Consider the following 17,080-nt stretch of genomic DNA (forward strand, 5'->3'; position numbering starts at 1 on the left):
CAGGTTTTTGAAGGGTGAAATGCACGGAAGATTTTGGCCGGTCTGCTGCTACACTGAAATTGAGTCACCTGTAACTAGTTCTCATGACCATTGCATTGCTATACTGTAATTGGGTCACCTGTAACTAGTTCTCATGAACATTGCATTGCTATACTGTAATTGGGTCACCTGTAACTAGTTCTCATGTACATTGCATTGCTATACTGTAATTGGGTCACCTGTAACTAGTTCTCATGTACATTGCTATACTGAAATTGGGTCACCTGTAACCAGTTCTCATGTACATTGCATTATATGACTACTTAGAACAGGTGACGCAGTTTCAGTATAGCAGCAGACCGGCCAAAATCTTCTGTGCATTTCACCCTTCAATAATCGGAGTGTTATCTTCAGTTGATTGAGTACTGTGCGCATGTTATTTAGGTTTGCCAGGCCACGAGTGCTACCTGTTTAAATAAGCTACCAAATCTAAGTGCTTGGCAGTAAGCAAAGCTGTCACTCTGTCAGAATCAACTTCAAGACAAATAATCAAATATAAAATAGCTGCAAAGTATAAAGATACTAACACACAGAAAGAAAACCACACAATGAAATCCACACTGAATATCAGAAAATGAAGAAATTAACCTTAAATACAGATTGCGTCAACTTAAATGCTACCCGAGAGAAAAAGTCAAAAGTTCCGAAATCAAGAAAAATGCATATCAAATCATCAAAGAAGCATGACAAAAAATGATGCAAATGCCAAATTTCATTGAAAACAAATCAGTCACACGATATAAATAAGTTATACTAATATTTTCTTTTTCTTGCAATGAAATCAGGAAGTGATCTTCTGATAAGTGCCTGTTAATGGCGCAGCGATTCAAGTACCCTTCCAAGGCAATTCAAACAATGACAATGCCAACGTTAATGACGTTGTGTCGTCTGTTTTTAATTTGAAACGACATCACACTATGTCATGCATGACGTTTCATCACAACTAGCCAAACGAGCCAGCAATTGGCCTCACAGCAGTCGTAAGGATCTCACAATACTGACTGCCTTCGCTTTCGTCATTTCACCTCTCTGGTTGTTTTTCTGGTATATCAACTGACCTCTTACAAGCCCTGAAAAGGGACATGATAGACAGCGCCCCCTATCAGATTCAATGGGACACTACTTCATAGCTGCAGCAGACATAGTGAAATTCGAGTCCTGAATGTGGCACTAGTGGTTCAACCAACTGATATCCTTCACGTCGACAAATGGCATAATGCCACCGTCCTCCAAAAGATTATCATCGAACTGAATATCGCCCAGAATCCTACCCAGACTATCGTTCACAGATAATCCACTAATATTCGCATCTTTCGGTTTCAGGGGCGTTAACCCTGTCATACCGGTGAAGGAGTTATCTCCAATATTCAATCCTAACGATCGACCTCTCATTTTTGAATTCTTTGGCGAATTTTGTCGCGGGCTTATGGAAAATCCGAAACTCAAGTCTGCAAGATTTTGTATAGATGGCGTTGCGAGCGTATCATAAGTGGTCGGTGCTAAACTCGCGTTACGAACCGGCGTAACTGTCTGAAACGACACCGGCGAATACCATTTCGGCGAGAGGTAATTACTCCTCATGGGCGTCGAAGTCGCCAGCATATCTTTCCGCGGTGGAGTGTTCAAGATATGTCGCAGCGGGGACGTGAAACCAGCCTCTAAAGTGGACACCACACCACTCTCGACACAAGATAAAACATTCCCGTCCACACCACAGTGTTTCACAATCTCGCCCTGATTTTCTTTGGACATCTTCATCGGCTTCTTGCTTTTTCTCGGCGGCCGTGGCTTTCGAGGTCCCCGACTTCGTTTCTGCTTGGTCTCCTCGACCGGCAACGGGCTGAAATCACTACAGGATGATTTCTCGTACATGGATCGGAGATCAATGCCCGAGTCGTATTCGCAGCTGCTGTATTGGAACCCAGGGGTGATCGGGGAGAATATTCGCGGCTGTTTTGAACTTGTCGTTCGTTGCTTGCTCGAGTCGCTTCTTCTCTTTAGGTGGGTGAATTCTGTTGGTCCTGTTTCCATGCAAGTATCTAAATGAAAGAGGTAATTATTAATTACCCAATGTCACATGGGGGCTTATTATGATTGAACAGCAAAGCAGGGTTTCTGTAAGGTAACATTCAGGCACATGCTTACACATCTCAAAGTAGCAAAACTCAGTTTTTCTCCCTCACATTTCAAGTTTCAAACAACTTTTCCCATGAATAATAAATACTTTATGCCAGCAGAACCATTTGTCAAAGGGCTAATACACCCGTTTAAATTCTATCTTGGTACAAAAGCTAAACTACTCACTATTAATAAACAGAGAAGATTCCATCCCCTGATAACTATTAGAATCCTCACCAGTTTGTATTTGATTTGGCGACGTCAAGGTGCAAGCGGGCAGGATGGGATGGACGGTGGAGTGCACTGGCGGCATTCCTTGTACCGGTATCAGCGTATAGGTGTCGCCATTGGGCTTGGGGAGCAATGGAATGTGACCTGGAATGAACCAATGATAAAGACATTAAAACTCCTAGTTTGTTCACAAAAAATCATCATGCAAGCTTGTGCTATCTCTCTGCTATTTGTATACAGATATTCGTGGATTAGTGGAAGAGTGGTTACAGTGCTTGGCTCATGATCAGAAGATGATTGGTGCGATTATCGGAAAGATCCCCGCTCTTTTGTCCTGGCTGCTGAATACCTCACGACTAGCAGGCCTATGCCACTCAATGTTACGTTCAAACTTACCCGGCTGCTGCTGTGAGGGTGGAACTCCAACGACCACGTCATTATACACCAAGGGAGGCTGGGGGATAGGGCCTTTAGGGCAGATCGCTCGAGGAGTGCTTCTGTATTTCCTAACTGCAGCTGCAAGTGATAAACTGACAGTGAGATCAACAGAGCAAGGATTAGTTCCAGGGATTCTTTCCTTTCAAAATCTTTTCCTTTGATCAGCTCTCACCTGCACTAAAATGCCCCTAAAATGTTCAATAAAGGGCACACTGGCACCCTCTAAGCGTGACAGATATGTCTAGAAGAAGCACATGCCGAATCAGATCAGTGCAAAATTGGAATAAAACTGTTTACTTACTCATTGAGATCTCAGAAGCTTTTTGCTCATTTTCAGCATTCTCAGCATCATCCTCCTCGGATACATCAGGAACCTTCAGCGTCCAAAACGATGCCTTCTTTTTCTTTTCTCCGTCGAGGACACACGTCTCGCGCACGAAGATGTCGTACAGGGATAGGTTGTGACGAATAGAATTCTGAAATAATAAGACCGAAAAACTGGGGATAATGTCAGGTGCCAAAATAAGAAACTTGATGTTGATGAGTATTTTGGTTTTACTTCTATAGTGTTTAGGGCAACATCGAAATACATCATTTTGTTCAAATGTTGCATTTTCGGGGCAAAGTCACCAAAAATCAGGGTGCCATTTTCTTCTGAAATAGACTTTACGCAAATAACCCAATTGATGCCCAACTGTAGCAGCATGCAACAACACGAACACTCAAAGAACGAAAGCAGAAGAAATGTGATTATTTCATGAACCTTTACCTTCCAGCCTGGTTTTGCCGAATGTTTGAAATAAGGGAAAGTCGTTTCCATCCACTCGTAGATCTCTCTCAACGTCATGCGGCGGTCCGGTTTGCTGTTGATTGCCATCTGAATCAGGTGGAGGTAGGAATACGGCGGGCGCTCCGTACTGCCACATTGTTTCTGAACCTGAAAGCAGACAAGTTACCTGATTTAAGGACTGACCATAGGCACCACCATTTTGGCTAGGACTAGAAATCCAAAAGCAATTAGAATGCCTTCAAAACGAAGTGAGTGCCAATTTCAAGGGCGGGAGTCTGCTGTTTGTTTTCCTGAGAAGAGAATCCAACCCCTGAAATTGGCTTGCACTTCAATTTGAAGGAGTTTCGATTGCTGTGGGATAGTGGTCCCAGTCCTGCTGCCATGACATCCTGTCAAAACACACTGGTGGACTCAGCGAGCTCTTTGGAGCTGACGGATGTCTTATTATTACATGTCCGCTTGTGGTATTGTTGCAGTATTCGTGTTACACTGACTTTTGGATCGTCCCAGCTGCATTGCACTCAGACATATTAAGATGGACAAACTGATCCAGCACATGGATAGGGTAAAAATACATCTACTCAGACCCTCCTTCACACTGGACAACAGCAGAAAAACGCTACCTTCTGAATCTGTTTCTCTGTTATGTACATTCGACGACCTTGTTGACCTTTCACCAATGTATCACTCGTCATGTTCCCCAACCACTGGATGTTCGTCAACGACCCATCTTTGCCTGAAAATAAATGAGTACAAAGTCAATGAGCACAATTGGCACAGCAGATACCAGGTTGTACACCCCTAGAAATTGTTCTCCTCTCCCACTTCTAATACTGACACTGCTTATCTAAAAAGGGAAAGGGACTCAGTATTTTGTTGACCATTTAAGATGTAGACAATTCTTACCCGCTTTAGTCCCTTCTTTACTTTGTCCCTTAATCTGTTCCACATGACTGTTCTTGATGCAACGATTCCGGTGCTGAATCACGCTCTTTGGCTCCGAATACAGATGGATTTCAATTGTCTTTCCCTCAGCGATGGATTCATCAGGCTTTTTAGCCTTGGCGAGATCATCTGCTGCGCAATCTACCATGGCTTGCAGAACGTCACAAGCAATTGTACTTGTCGATAGGCTTCGTTGAGAAGGCTGCGCGCTCTTCCCGGGACTCGTCAAGTCTAACGGTTCATCATTCACAAATGAGGAGTATGAATGCATCTTGTTTTGTAACACACCACAAGATGGCGCAGTGACAGCAGATGGTATACAACCAAGGTCAATGTCAGAGGCATCAGGTCTTGCCAAGGAGAACTTTTGAATTTGCGTCGAAGGCAAATTTTTATCTATTTCATGAGAGCTGACATTCACTGGGCGTTCCTTCATATCTGGATAAAAAGCCTCCCCCATGTTACTATTAACTGTTACGAATGTCTTAACACCGTCATCAGATGAGAATTTACTTTGTAACCGAGTGCGTGCTTTCACTTTGCACTCACTGACCTCTTTCTCGACTCCAATCTGTATCGCATTATTCATTGCTGTCTCAAATGCGTTCTTGGCATTTTTCACCAAACTCGACGGTGAGTCACTAATAACCAAGTATTCAATCCTCGGTTGAAATGCCTTACTCCGGGCATCCAAGACTTCCGCTGCCTTTTCAATCATGTCGATATCTTCTTTCCTGACCTCTACGAACGCAATGTTTTCCTTCGCTTGTTTTTCGGCGGGATTATCGTTAGACATTGCTGTGTATTCATCCTCTCCATACAACGGAAGTGAAATAAATGCAGGTTCTGGCTTGAAACCGGTCACGTCTGCAGCCTCCATTTTTACTTGGCTCCAAACCTTGTTTGTCGCACAAGACGTCATTTTCTTTCAGAAATCTGCGTACTATTTTGTCTGATGTCATGCATGGCGTTCCCTGAAACTACAAAGAAAAGTAATTGATATGAATGGTTCATTTGCTATTTCATATTTGTCCTTGGTTGCGATTCGATTGACCGGCATAAATTTGAAATTGATTGCGATTGGATTGACTGGCTTCACTTTGCACCAGATTGCACGTAATCAAGGCTACAACTAATAACTATGCTACTTGTGTTGAACGTCCTTCTACTTTCTACTATAATCTGACCTGCCCCTCCTACATCGCACGAGTAGTTTTTCTCATGGAATAACCCCCCCCCAGAATAAATGCATGTAAAAATTGCATGCATTTTTCTTATGTTTTATCGGAACCTATAAAACCAGTGTAAAATACACCCTAATTAAGAAAGTACAATTTAAGAATCTTCTCTTTTCAATGGATAAGATGTATGTTGGAAAATGACTTACAAAAAAACAGGTTTTGATAGCTTTTCACATTATTTTTGTGTGTTTGTATTTTTTCGCATGGTTCAAATTCAACCTCTTCCGAGAGCTTTTTGTCTCCGCATACGTCATTGGACAGAAGTTGCGGCGTTGGACCAATCACAGCCAAGTTTCAAAACGAAATTCGTATCAGCTACCTCAAGTACCAAAATGGCTTCACGAAAAATTGGAAAGATTTTTGCGGACAAGTCTGTTTTATTCCTCTGTGATATGCAAGATGGATTCAGAAAAACAATCAAGTACTTCCCCCAGATTCTGGAAGTATCAAACCGTATGCTAGGTGCCGCAAAAGCGCTTGACATACCCGTAGTTGTCACTGAACAGTATCCAAAAGGTGAGTCGTTTTACTTTCTACTGCTTGGTATACCGTATAGCATGTATAGTCATAGTGCATTTGTACAGTGCATATTTTACACATAGTTATGATAGTAGCATGCATGTTTATGTTACCTGTTGAAAATGGTCTCTTTGTATGTTGGCTTTCGTTATGTAATACAAAGTATGTGCTTACTGATCAGTCTAGTGACCTCATAGATTGTGATAGGATTGAATCATGACAAATTAACCCCCGCAGGTCTGAGTTAGTTGATAAACTATAAAGATTAGCTATCAATTTAGACAATTACCTTTGCCTTTGGCCGGTAGATCTAGCTTAGCTGAAAATCGTCATCAAATTCATTGACATTTGAATGATTATAAATCATTGGCTAAACTTTAGAATCCCCGATCGGAAATGACGTAGTTTGATCGCATTCAACTATAGATCCATTGAACAGTGGTGCTTGGTTAGTCAACCGATGACCTTTTTTTGGGGTGTGATCGGGGATTGTAAACTCGTTCCAAATCATTTAATATCTATTCCAGGACTTGGACCAACAGCCAAGGAGCTTGATGTGACTGGTTTGCCTGTGTTTCCAAAGACAAAGTTTTCAATGTTGATCCCCGAGGTCGAAGATTATCTAAAGAACCTCAATAAAGGTATCAAAAAGAAGTACATTATAGGCTAATGAAAGTACAGAAGAACCTCTCTATTAAGGACACGCTCGGGACTGACAAGTGCTGTCCCTAATAGAGAGGTGTCCTAATAAGAGAGGTCAAATTGAAAGGAAACTGCCAATTTGGGACCAAAACTGGTGTCCTTAATAGAGAGGTTGTCCTTAATAGAGAGGTGTCCGCTAAGGGAGGTTCCACTGTAGTATAAACACGCAGGGCTCTGATGAATCTACAAGAAAGTTTCACTCAAATGTGTTGTATTTACCCACCAGCAAGTTAGGTTTGACTGTGTGAAGTATATATAACCAACACAGAAATAGTTTACAAAACTCCCATCAACAAAATAGGCTCTGGGAAAAGTCAACTGGCTCTTTTCACTTGATACTGACCAGGTCGGTAAGTCTTCTCTTCATATATTTCTGTGAATCTTGTTTTCCAGATTATCAGTCCATTATATTATGTGGCATAGAGACACAAGCGTGTATTCAACAAACCACATTAGATATGTTAGAAAAAGGAATTGATGTACACGTTATTGTCGATGCGTGCTCATCAAGAAGCATGATAGACAGGTAACTGCTGAAGAAAAAATCTTGGAGGACTGTGGGCAGGCTTTGGCAAAGTGGAATACTGAACATATTACAGGGCCTTGTGTCAAACTTGCTTGGCCAAGGACTGCCCATCATCCTCATAGTGGTTAAACATTTTTATGTTTTTTTCTAGAGGTTGATTCCGTGATTATTTGTGGTATTGAAACTCAGGCTTGTGTTCAACAAACAGCGCTTGGTTTATTGGAGAAAGGGAAAGATGTCCATGTCATTGTTGACGCTTGCTCTTCTAGAAGTATGCCCGATAGGTGAGGTGCTCTGAAGACAGTAGAAGCCATACCCGAGTCCTTCCTTGTATTTTGTCCTCCTTGATATTACTCTCTATCAACTCCAGATGAATAAAAATTGACGTTTTTGTCGGAAAACAGTCTTCTGTGAGAAAAAAACCCTTTCATCTCTTCACATCCATTTTCAAACCTTTCGCTCCATCTGTTGCCAATTCTGACCCAACCTCTAGAAGAAAATATAGTAAAACATTTCATTAAATCCCTGTCTGTTTTCTCCGTCCTCCTTCCAAGGACAGCACGAATATACACATAGCCAAGAGTGGCCTCCTTCCAGAAGAAAATATATTGAAAGATTTCAATACTTCCTTACTCTCCTTCCCCCCCAAGGACAGCTTGGATATAAACTTTGTGTACGGCTGACAGTCAAAAGAATCTTACTTCTTTTGGCATGGTCTGAGTGACAATTACGTCTCTATTAAAGACAACCTCTCTATTGCGAATATTAGATTTGGTCTCTAAGTGGTTGTTTCCATTGAATTTCACCTCTAATCAGGACACCTCTCTATTCAGGACAGCACTTGTCAGTCTAGAGGGTGTCCATAATAGAGAGGTTCTACTGTACATTCAAATGAACCTCTATTTTTGTTACAGAATGTTCGCGTATCAGCGAATGAAGGATGCAGGAGCCTTCCTGACAACGAGCGAGGGGATGCTTCTCAACCTCTGCCAAGACGCCAAACATCCAAAGTTCAAACAGATACAGAAGTTAATCTGGGATGAGGCACCAGACAGTGGACTATTGACGCATATGATAACTGGAGCTACAGAACTGTGATAGGATAAACTGATGATATTACTGTAAAATCGGTCAGGAGCTGTTCCAATTTTGACTGCTGCCACATCTTCATGACGAATCGTCCATATGAAGCTGATGCTATCCCCTGCCCCCTTCAAGGTTTATCTTACCTCGCAAGTAACAGTGTAGTCTGTAATGACGTAGCTAGTACACATGGAAGCTCATATTGTTCAATGTTGCAGTGGCTCCTAATAGATTTTACAGCAATGCTCTGCATGTTGATATTAATAAATTGTTAAACTGGAGAATGACTTAATAATTTTGGAGGATGTGCATATTGTGATGATATTACTGTAAAATCGGTCAAGAGCCATTCTAGTCGTCTCAACGACATCTCTGTTTCTGTAATGATATAGTCCATTATGGAAAAGGTGCTGGCCCCTTCAAGGTTGCAATGGCTCCTGATTGTTTTTACAGTAACGTTGTGCATGTTGACATTTTGTAATTGTTGATCTGTAGAATGAGTTCATTTTTCGATTGAAACATCATTTCCCTATGATCAAATCTTGATACTGATGAAGACAGAAACCATTTTCATGTTTCATTTTGATGTTTTTAGGAACTGGTACTTAAAATCACTTGAGGAACTGGAATGATAACCTTCATGTGTAGGATATCTTCAGAACTGGATATTGTTTTCAAATCAGAATCCGAGAGTCCAAAGCATGGTTGCCCAATGAATCAGCTAGTCACTCATGTACCTTTTAGGGAGGTCAGTAACCATGGTAATGGCAATTATAATCAAAGTCCGGCATTCAGCCAATATGATCAAGTGCCATTTGTGTTGTAAATTATTATGTTTGTTATTATTAGGAGTCATTTCTGTAATAAATTAGTATTTTGAAAAAATGCATTATTGTCTCATTTGTGGTTGTGTCTGCGAGATTGTCCCTCCGTGTTGTTCGGAAAACTGGCATCATCAGTTAAAGAAGGGAAGTTGTCCTTGTCTCATCAATGAATTCATATTCAAACAAGGAGTTATCTGCTTGTCCTCGAATCAGTTCGCACAGTAAATGGGTTATATTTGTGGAGGACACAAGCTGAAAATTGAAGCCCTGGATCTGGTCTTCATCGTCATCCGTTACGCCAAGGATGACCTCCTCGATGTTCAGGCTTGGGATTTCTTCAGGTATTGCTGAGTGGCCAATTGAATTTGTTAGGAGGCACAGCAAGCCTTGATCCATTTTGGGGCTCATACGGAGGTAGGTTCTCAACATCAGAAAAAGGAGCAGAAATGATGTCGGCAAAATGTTCTGCCCAACATCATTTAAAGTAACCACAATGTGATTTTGGCACTGTCCTGTCACTAGGCTGTGTGTTTTCATTAAACATTTTTTATGTAGGTCTTGTTGGCAAGGTTACAGTCGATCAGCGAAGCTGTGGATTTGTTGCAAACTGTGTGTCCTGAACAGGTACCCACTCGCTGCACCATCAAGAGATTTATCACAAATCAGCTTGCAGGTAGGAAGGGAGATGCAGGACAAGACGTACCCGATGTCTCTTGGACAACAAACAAGGACATTTTGCATACTGTTGACAATAACTTGTCTAGTCCCAATTGAACAAGGAAATGAACTAATGAAAGAAGTTTTTCGTTTCATGTAAAAACTTAGTTTATTTGTCAAAAAGGTAAAAATTTGTTGGTGTGACCCAGTTGTTATGTAAGAGGGCGGAAGAATAATTTTTCTATTCTTGCATAGTGCAAACAAGACCTTTCTATAGACAATCACTGTCTTTTGAAAAATAGAATTCACCAAAATCACACTCGGAACAGTTTTTGTTCATGACTCAAGTGTCACAGTCTTTGCTTTCTTCTCCTTGGGTTCGCCCTGGTCCTCCTCGCTATGCTGGGAAATAACATGGATGCTCTTCACCTCGACCTCCTTAAGCTTGGCCTCCACTTCATCAGTAGCTTTCCGTATTTTCTCCAGCTGTGACTTGGCCGATAGGAGTCTTTCGCTGGCAGTTGTACATGTATACTCCGAACCTGAAAAACAAAGAGGACATTCAAATCATGAATGTCTCATTAAAACGACATTTACATTCAGTGTCTATTTACACAATAAGAAATTTTTTAATTCGAGTTCAATCAAAATTTTTTGTAATAATCAGGGCTTTAAAGCTACTTCGACGTTCGCTCTGCACTTGGAGGTGTCCAGGGAGTATTCCTCCTCCAAGGCAGGATGAACGTTTTCGCATGCCACTACGGTTAGGCAGCAGTGTTAACTACTAGGCTATGAGATTCCTCTATGGGGCTTTATAGAGACATGTATGATCTAACCTCAACTAAGAAAAAGTACCCACCACTAATAAATGCTGTTTCTGCGGCTGTGATCATCAATTTCTCAGTGTAGTCGAATATCATATTCAAGTCCTGCAAAATAACATCATTCTAAAGTGTGGTTTGAAGACGTATCACCATAATTCAAATTCTATTTAGTCATTTTATATAATTTTCTTGTCACACCAATTTTTCTGGTGGGCTTCTTAGTCAAAAGGATCAGTAAGCATTCTTTTTCTCAGCATTCGCTCCGCATATTGAGGCGTTATTCTCAAAGGACTAATCCTTCTCCAAGGCAGGGTGAGCGGTTTTTACATGCCACTATGGTTAGGCACCAATTGGGTTGACTGACCTTGTGACTCCGACTTGGTCAATAACTGGTGAGCAACTGTGCCTTAGAACCTACACATTTGTTACCAAATTATTGTGAACTATCCGGCTGCCAGGCTTAAATTCTCCGTTCATAATATTTCACTTACACCCTTTTCCTTTTTCTTTTCATTGACTACGCCCCTAACTTCGATCATTCTCTCCCACACCTGATCCTGCAGTCGTTCATTATCAAGGACGGTCAGGCTGTACTCGGTGAGGGCAATCAGGGACGTCAATGCCTGAAAATAGAAGAAGTGTGATGTGAAGTGAGCCTTATCTGCTTCTGCTCACTACCACACGACACACTACGGCCCTATGTTGATCCCGGGGACAACCCAGGATTGTATTTCTGGACGTACCGACGTGGCTTTCAAGGAACGAATATTGCTGGCTCTTCCTTGAGTAAGACGTAAAACCATGGCTCTTTGCACCTTGTATTTTTCTGGAGGTTAGTCCAATGATTATGCCAAAAACAGACACATTTTTGGAGCAAAAGAACCTGTTTGGCACAACAGAATGGAATCACGGTAAAATAAGCCCAAATTGACTGAGGAAAGCGGGGGGGGGGGGGGGGGGGGGGTTTCCCAAATGATGTAATTCACTAATTAAGAGGCCTGTTAGTGGCAATTAAGACTTTAAGATGTGGCATTACTGGTACCTGTTGATATTCCTTCTCAGTATCAATAAGAGCTATCACAGTTTGGTTGAGAAGTGAAGACACAGCATCAACAGTCAAGGCAGTAGCGTTCTGGATGAGACTTTTGTGGGTCAAACATGGTTTAGACTGAAAAAAGTAAATAACATAGAATTAACTTTGGAAGTCCCATGGACCTTTTCGTAGAAGTTTGTCTGGGCTCTGACCAATCATGCATTTCACCTGGAAGAAAGGGTCACAGCTGCCTTCTGACATGTTCTTAGTGTGCGCAATTATTTTGATTGGGCCCTCCCCTAGTTCGTCTTTGTTGAAAAGGCCCTAGGATTTCTGATGTAGGAAGAGGTCATTATCATTATCATTTTTGGCTTCATGGTCAAATACTAAGTTACACATTACACTGATGATGGGCTGTGTACATGATACATGCATGTCATGGCACATGCACTTCACTACACTACACTAGTATACAGTACATGAAAATTACAGAAATCTTACAAAAACATTCCCCTTGAAGTCATCAGTCGGTGTGAGGGGTTGAGCACAAAGAAGCAAACCGCTGGGTACAAGAAGTGTTTTGACATGTTTCAATCCACTTGAAACACGACTGAAATGTTTATTTTGGGGTAAATGTTTACAAAATCGGAGCACGTTTTGTCCAACTATTTTCGTTGAACGGAACATTCTTACAGTACTAATTTTCAATCACGCATGCAGAGGCCGAAATGTACGTTGTGTGTACACAATAACGTACACAAACTTTTTCGAGAAGCCAGGTTGACATTTACTTCCGGGTTCGCCTCGTTTTCATTTCAAGATGTCAGCCTCCATGATTTGGAAAGGCGTCCTTGGTTTCGGTTTCGGATTGGCAAATTTGGCACTTTTCACAACCGGTACAGTTCCAAAAAGTAACCAGAATGCTTCGTCAGACGCTGATCTACCTAACATAGGTGAGAATTCAACACAATGTTCGTAGATGGTCGCTGGAGCAGTTAGTCTGTGTCGTGTGTACATTTTCCTGTACATTAGGCTGATTAGCATGCATGCACGATTAGGACACTAGCATTGAAAGATTTTGTGTCTTCTTAAGATTTCTACTCTTCATTCATACATGCATATGTTCAGGACTTGAATTAAAGGGGTATGCATATATTTTAACTGTGGTTATATTATCTAATCTATCTACTGTCGTTTTCTAACACCAATTGACGCCGTCTGTCAATCGTCATGCGGTCGGCCTCACCCAGGTCGTCCTGCCTGGGAAACATGTATTAACCATCCCTATTTGCAATGTCAAAAACATCGCGATATTTTTCCTTTTGTATTCAAGCCATTATTGGTGCTGGTATTGGAGGGACGTCAAGTGCCTATCACCTCCGTCAGCTGTTTGGCGACAATGCAAAGATAGATGTTTATGAGCCAGGTCACGTTGGTGGCCGGATTAAAGCGGTGCAAGTTGATGGTCGGTTCTATGAAGCTGGGGCATCAATCATTCATCCAAAGAACCAGTATATGGTCAACTTTACAAAAATGCTCGGTAAGTGGATAATTTTTTGCCCGCATTTCAAACCAGTTTGGCGTCGTGTAACTGCAAGCTGATGACAATGATGACATGGCAAGGTTTACTTCATACTTCTCTTCATCAAATGGGTAGAGAGAACATCTGAAAACTGACCCCAGAACCAAAAAGTTGACAGGCATTGATGATGCATTTGATAAGAGTTAGTTCCAACTTCGTTGAGAATCCGTAACATTTGTGACCCGTCACAGCAAAACCAGGCGCATGTCGCACAGAAGATGAGCCAAAGTGACACCAGGAGATAATGGAAGAAATTGATGTGCTCATATTTCACAAAAGGCAGACAATAGAGAATTGATCAAACAGTCCGTCTCAACTTGCCAAGCTCAGAGCGACATGCGCCTGGTTGCTGTGACGGGTCACATTTCACCAATTTTAGTTTAATATCTTTGTCATGTTTGTTCATTTCAGGTCTGGAGCATCGAAAACAGGCATCTGGACAAGTCGTAGGATTCTTTGATGGCAAAGAGATGATCTTCACTGGTAGTTCCTGGGATGTTGTTTTCATTGGCAAGTTGCTGTGGCGATATGGTTTGAGTGTCGTCAAACTGAATTACTGGGTAGAAAACCTGCTTTCACAGTTCAAGAGGTAAGAAAGATCACACCCCTTGCCTCTTGCTAAAATATTTGGCAATGACCAGATGACTGACCTGTCTCGTGGTGGCATTATGACCTGCTTACAAATGACCACCAAAAAGCCTGACGTGCTTTCACAACAGTGGAGAAACTCCTGAATTCTATGTCGCTTGCATTCATTGTGCTTTATTTTCCAGGATCTACGACCACCAAGAAGCCGGACATGCTTTTACCACAGTCGAGAAACTCTTAAATTCTATGTCACCTGCATTCTTTGAACTGACGCAGAAAAGTGTGCGAGAGGCCTTGACGGAGGCGGGCATGTCTAAACGCTTCATTGATGAAGTTGTTATGGTTGCGCTGAGGAATAATTACGGGCAGACGCCAGACGTTCACGCATTTGTTGGTGAGTGCACGCAGTTATTGTAACCCCTTCCCCAAATGAGTTTTTAATGGACGGTACAACTTGGAAGGCAACATTTTAATGCGAGGGAAGTTAATGAACATGAACTTCAACAATGCCATTGTGTAGACAGGTATACACATACTATGAATACCAAGTTTCATCGAATTTGTATGCATAATAACTGCACTTTGGTATTGTGTATAATTGCATTTCTGTTTTCCTGGACCACAAGTAATTACAAACAACGTAACCCTTTAATCCATAGAAGTTATATGCTTTTAACTTGACTTTAAGGCCTGTTGAACATTGCTTTGTAGGTAGTGTCTCCCTCTCTGGAATTCAGCCGGGATTGTGGGCCGTCGCAGGAGGAAACCAGCTCGTTCCGCAGAAACTCCTCGGTGTGTCAAACGTCAATGCGAATCAGTCCCAAGTTGCTCAAGTCAAGTTAGTTCCCGGTGCCAAACCAAAATACCAAGTAATGACGACAGATGGGGTGACAAAAGTATATGATGTCGTAATTGTCGCTGCTCCTCAACATCAAAACAGCCGGATAGAATTTTCCGGATTTCCGGACCCTGTTCAGGCTAGCAGTCAGTATCATCGGACTGTGTCAAACTTAGCTAAGGGAACACAGAGCAAAGCTTTTTTCGGACTCAGCGAAAGTGATATTGTCAATGAGATAACCACTACAAACGTTAGCGTCTTTTTCAACACGTTTGCTCAGAATTTCCCTGTGGATTATAACCCAGAAAATGATGTTAAAACGGGTCATCAAGTCTGGAAGTCGTTTTCTCAAATTCCGTTGACCGAGGAACAGATAAATGAACTATTCAAGTCACATGATCAAGTAGTCGTAGCTGATTGGTTGGCGTATCCCAGTTATGCGTCTGCAGAAAAAATGCCTTCATTTGTCCTCCATGATCAGTTGTATTATTTGAATGCAATAGAGCGTGCCGCCTCAGCTATGGAAATGAGCGCCATTGGTGGCCGTAATGTCGCACTATTGGCGTATAATCGCTGGTTTAATAAGGTGGACAAGATTGATTCAGAGAGTGTTATGGTGAAAATTGTACCAAAAAAGAAGAAAAATGAATTGTAGTAACATGTATGCATGAGATTTACGATGCAATATTCGGGAACATTACGGTCAACGTAGTTAAGGCACGCACTCTGGCTGGTTGGTAGAGTGTGGGTGGTCAATGCGTTTCAAGTTCCTCCAGGTTCACCCATTGGTTCTGTCCGAGTTTATAATGATAATAATAATGAGTCTTTTATATAGCGCAATTCCGTGACACTATAGTTCTCGCTCAAAGCGCTTTGGGATATCATATTATTACCCCGGTCTCCACAGAAATCAATCAGGGGTTTCAAGGAGCAACCCCAGAAGGTGCTCACTTGAACTCGACCAGTAGGGGAACTAAGCAGTGACTCGGCCGGGAGTCGAACCCACGACCTCCTGATCATGAGGCCAACTCGCTTCCACTTCGCTACCGCTGCCCCATAATTATAAAACTGGCAGAGAAGTATATCCAAGACTAAGAGCCATAGTTTGTATCAAGTGCCATTTTTCCTCAATACCATGCTACTGGTCAACTTAGCAGAAAATTTTCACTTGCATTTCTTCACTTTGGTTAGTCCAAACTTTATTCAATTTTCCATATTGATGGACTTTCCTGAGTTCATCTCTCATAAAATTTTCTGGTGGTTCAGTCATGGCCGTCTTGCCAAATTGGACACTTTACCCGCACTAGCATGCGTACTCCACCCAAAAAAGATATGTTTTACTTGAGACGACTAACAGGAGGCAAAGACCCAGGAGGGCCACGAAGCCGCTATTGATGATGATGATTATGATGATGATGATGATGTCCCAAATATCCTGTTTTTGCTGGCGATAATGCTTTCTCCAAACCAAAGACACCTCATGCTGGGACATTTGACATGACTGATTGATTGATTAATCCTCATTGATTCAACAGTGCATCATGCTGTGTTGCAATCTAACATCACTGGTGACATTGAAGCTGTTGGTGACCTGTACATGGACTTGGTGTACATCAACATGTATGAAGCAAGTTCCCTATTGCGCTACTTTTCTTTAAAATACAGTGCTAGAATATGTCCTGCCAAATGCACATAAATTTTCAATTGCCTTTCATGTGTTATATGTGTCATATAGATGATCCAATGTGTCAATTGAATGATTTTTGGGTGTAAATTTATGATTATCATGTTATGTACGAATGCCATGCAATCATGTACATTTTGTATGATTTTATGGTTCATAATAAAAGATATTATTTGATTGAAAAGGTCTGTTGTTTACTATAGTACCCTGCTAGACTTGTGCCATCGATGGCACTAGTCCATGATGTCCAGCAAGGATGTCTTAGCCCTCAACAAATGAGCAAAATCTGGCTGCAACCTGCAACACTTGTCACTTCGATGACAAAACTCTGGTATAACTGGATTGCAGTTGGCAGCGATCACCGATTCTTATTGCAGGCACATGCGATAAACAGCACAAGTAACATTTTGTCGCCTTG

At 41.7% G+C, this 17,080-nt stretch overlaps 3 protein-coding genes across 4 annotated transcripts; 2 read left to right on the forward strand and 1 right to left on the reverse strand.

Moving 5' to 3' along the window:
• The first annotated feature begins 6,122 nt into the window (after positions 1-6,122).
• LOC135492259 (isochorismatase domain-containing protein 2-like) lies at positions 6,123-9,509 on the forward strand. 2 transcript variants are annotated; one of them, XM_064778607.1, is made up of 4 exons: positions 6,123-6,318; positions 6,849-6,962; positions 7,417-7,549; positions 8,464-9,509. In XM_064778607.1, the coding sequence occupies exons 1-4, from the start codon at positions 6,135-6,137 to the stop codon at positions 8,645-8,647; spliced, it is 615 nt and encodes a 204-aa protein (XP_064634677.1). In that variant the 5' UTR covers positions 6,123-6,134; the 3' UTR covers positions 8,648-9,509. The 2 variants fall into 2 exon arrangements, with proteins under 2 accessions (XP_064634677.1, XP_064634678.1); XM_064778608.1 differs by lacking the exon at positions 7,417-7,549 and adding an exon at positions 7,701-7,833.
• A 747-nt stretch (positions 9,510-10,256) lies between these two features.
• On the reverse strand, positions 10,257-12,692 carry LOC135492214 (uncharacterized). The gene is made up of 5 exons (XM_064778505.1): positions 12,472-12,692; positions 11,980-12,105; positions 11,429-11,560; positions 10,973-11,042; positions 10,257-10,655 (listed from the first exon to the last, which is right to left on the reverse strand). Exons 1-5 carry the CDS (start codon positions 12,655-12,657, stop codon positions 10,450-10,452), a joined length of 720 nt encoding a protein of 239 aa, XP_064634575.1. The 5' UTR covers positions 12,658-12,692; the 3' UTR covers positions 10,257-10,449.
• Positions 12,682-16,844, forward strand: LOC135492211 (prenylcysteine oxidase 1-like). The gene is made up of 6 exons (XM_064778503.1): positions 12,682-12,749; positions 12,791-12,923; positions 13,304-13,510; positions 13,964-14,141; positions 14,326-14,534; positions 14,852-16,844. The coding sequence occupies exons 2-6, from the start codon at positions 12,791-12,793 to the stop codon at positions 15,631-15,633; spliced, it is 1,509 nt and encodes a 502-aa protein (XP_064634573.1). The 5' UTR covers positions 12,682-12,749; the 3' UTR covers positions 15,634-16,844.
• Positions 16,845-17,080: the final 236 nt, after the last annotated feature.

This window comes from Lineus longissimus, chromosome 8, assembly GCF_910592395.1.
Source record: "Lineus longissimus chromosome 8, tnLinLong1.2, whole genome shotgun sequence".
In the NCBI taxonomy this organism is placed as follows: domain Eukaryota; kingdom Metazoa; phylum Nemertea; class Pilidiophora; order Heteronemertea; family Lineidae; genus Lineus; species Lineus longissimus.